Source organism: Antrostomus carolinensis, unplaced genomic scaffold, assembly GCF_000700745.2.
Source record: "Antrostomus carolinensis isolate BGI_N321 unplaced genomic scaffold, ASM70074v2 scaffold25558, whole genome shotgun sequence".
Taxonomy (NCBI): Eukaryota; Metazoa; Chordata; class Aves; order Caprimulgiformes; family Caprimulgidae; genus Antrostomus; species Antrostomus carolinensis.
The window spans coordinates 4,246-4,769 of record NW_010335365.1 but is presented as its reverse complement, the minus strand read 5'-3'; the positions used below and the strand labels follow the sequence as shown (position 1 = coordinate 4,769).

Sequence of the window (524 nt, the reverse complement as noted above, 5' to 3'; positions counted from 1 at the left end):
CAGGACAAACTGTGATCCAAGGGGTGACGTTGCCCAACCAGGTGACCATGCTCAACCCCACTGAGAACCTTGGCCAGGCGGTCAGCATCCAACCTTCCACCACCACCAGCAGCCAAAGCCCCGGCCTCGTCCAACCGCAACCGGCCTCGGGCGCCAACCTTCTCCCCAACGCCGAGCAATCCTCCATCCTCACCGTCCAAACCGCTTCCCAACCGCCCGCTCCGCTCCAGCTCAACGTGCCGCCACCACCACCACCTCCACCACCACCTACCCAGCAACCTGTGACTTCCCAACCCAGCCCCAGTTTGGCTTCCAGCCCGGAGAAGATCATCTTGGGTCAAGCAACCGCCGGAGCCGTCATCAACCAGGACTCCATGCAGATGTTCCTCCAACAGGCAAGTATGGTTGAGGTGTTTGCAGCCCGTTGGGTGTTGGGTGGTGAGCTCCATCCAGCCCCGTTGGGTGTTGGGTGCCACCACAGAGCGTGGTGAGCTCCATCCAACCTCGTTGGGTGGTGGGTGACC

General features: G+C 62.0%; 1 protein-coding gene across 1 annotated transcript in view; it reads left to right on the top strand.

Annotated features, from left to right (window-relative positions):
- The window catches only part of LOC104530054 (BRD4-interacting chromatin-remodeling complex-associated protein-like), a gene marked incomplete at both ends in the record, with an annotated part of 4,599 nt that overhangs the window by 2,950 nt on the left and 1,125 nt on the right, over positions 1–524 (top strand). Inside the window, 1 exon segment of the mRNA XM_029086621.1 lies at positions 1–399. This exon segment is cut by the window's left edge and continues 19 nt beyond it. Coding sequence (XP_028942454.1) covers positions 1–399 — 399 coding nt within the window.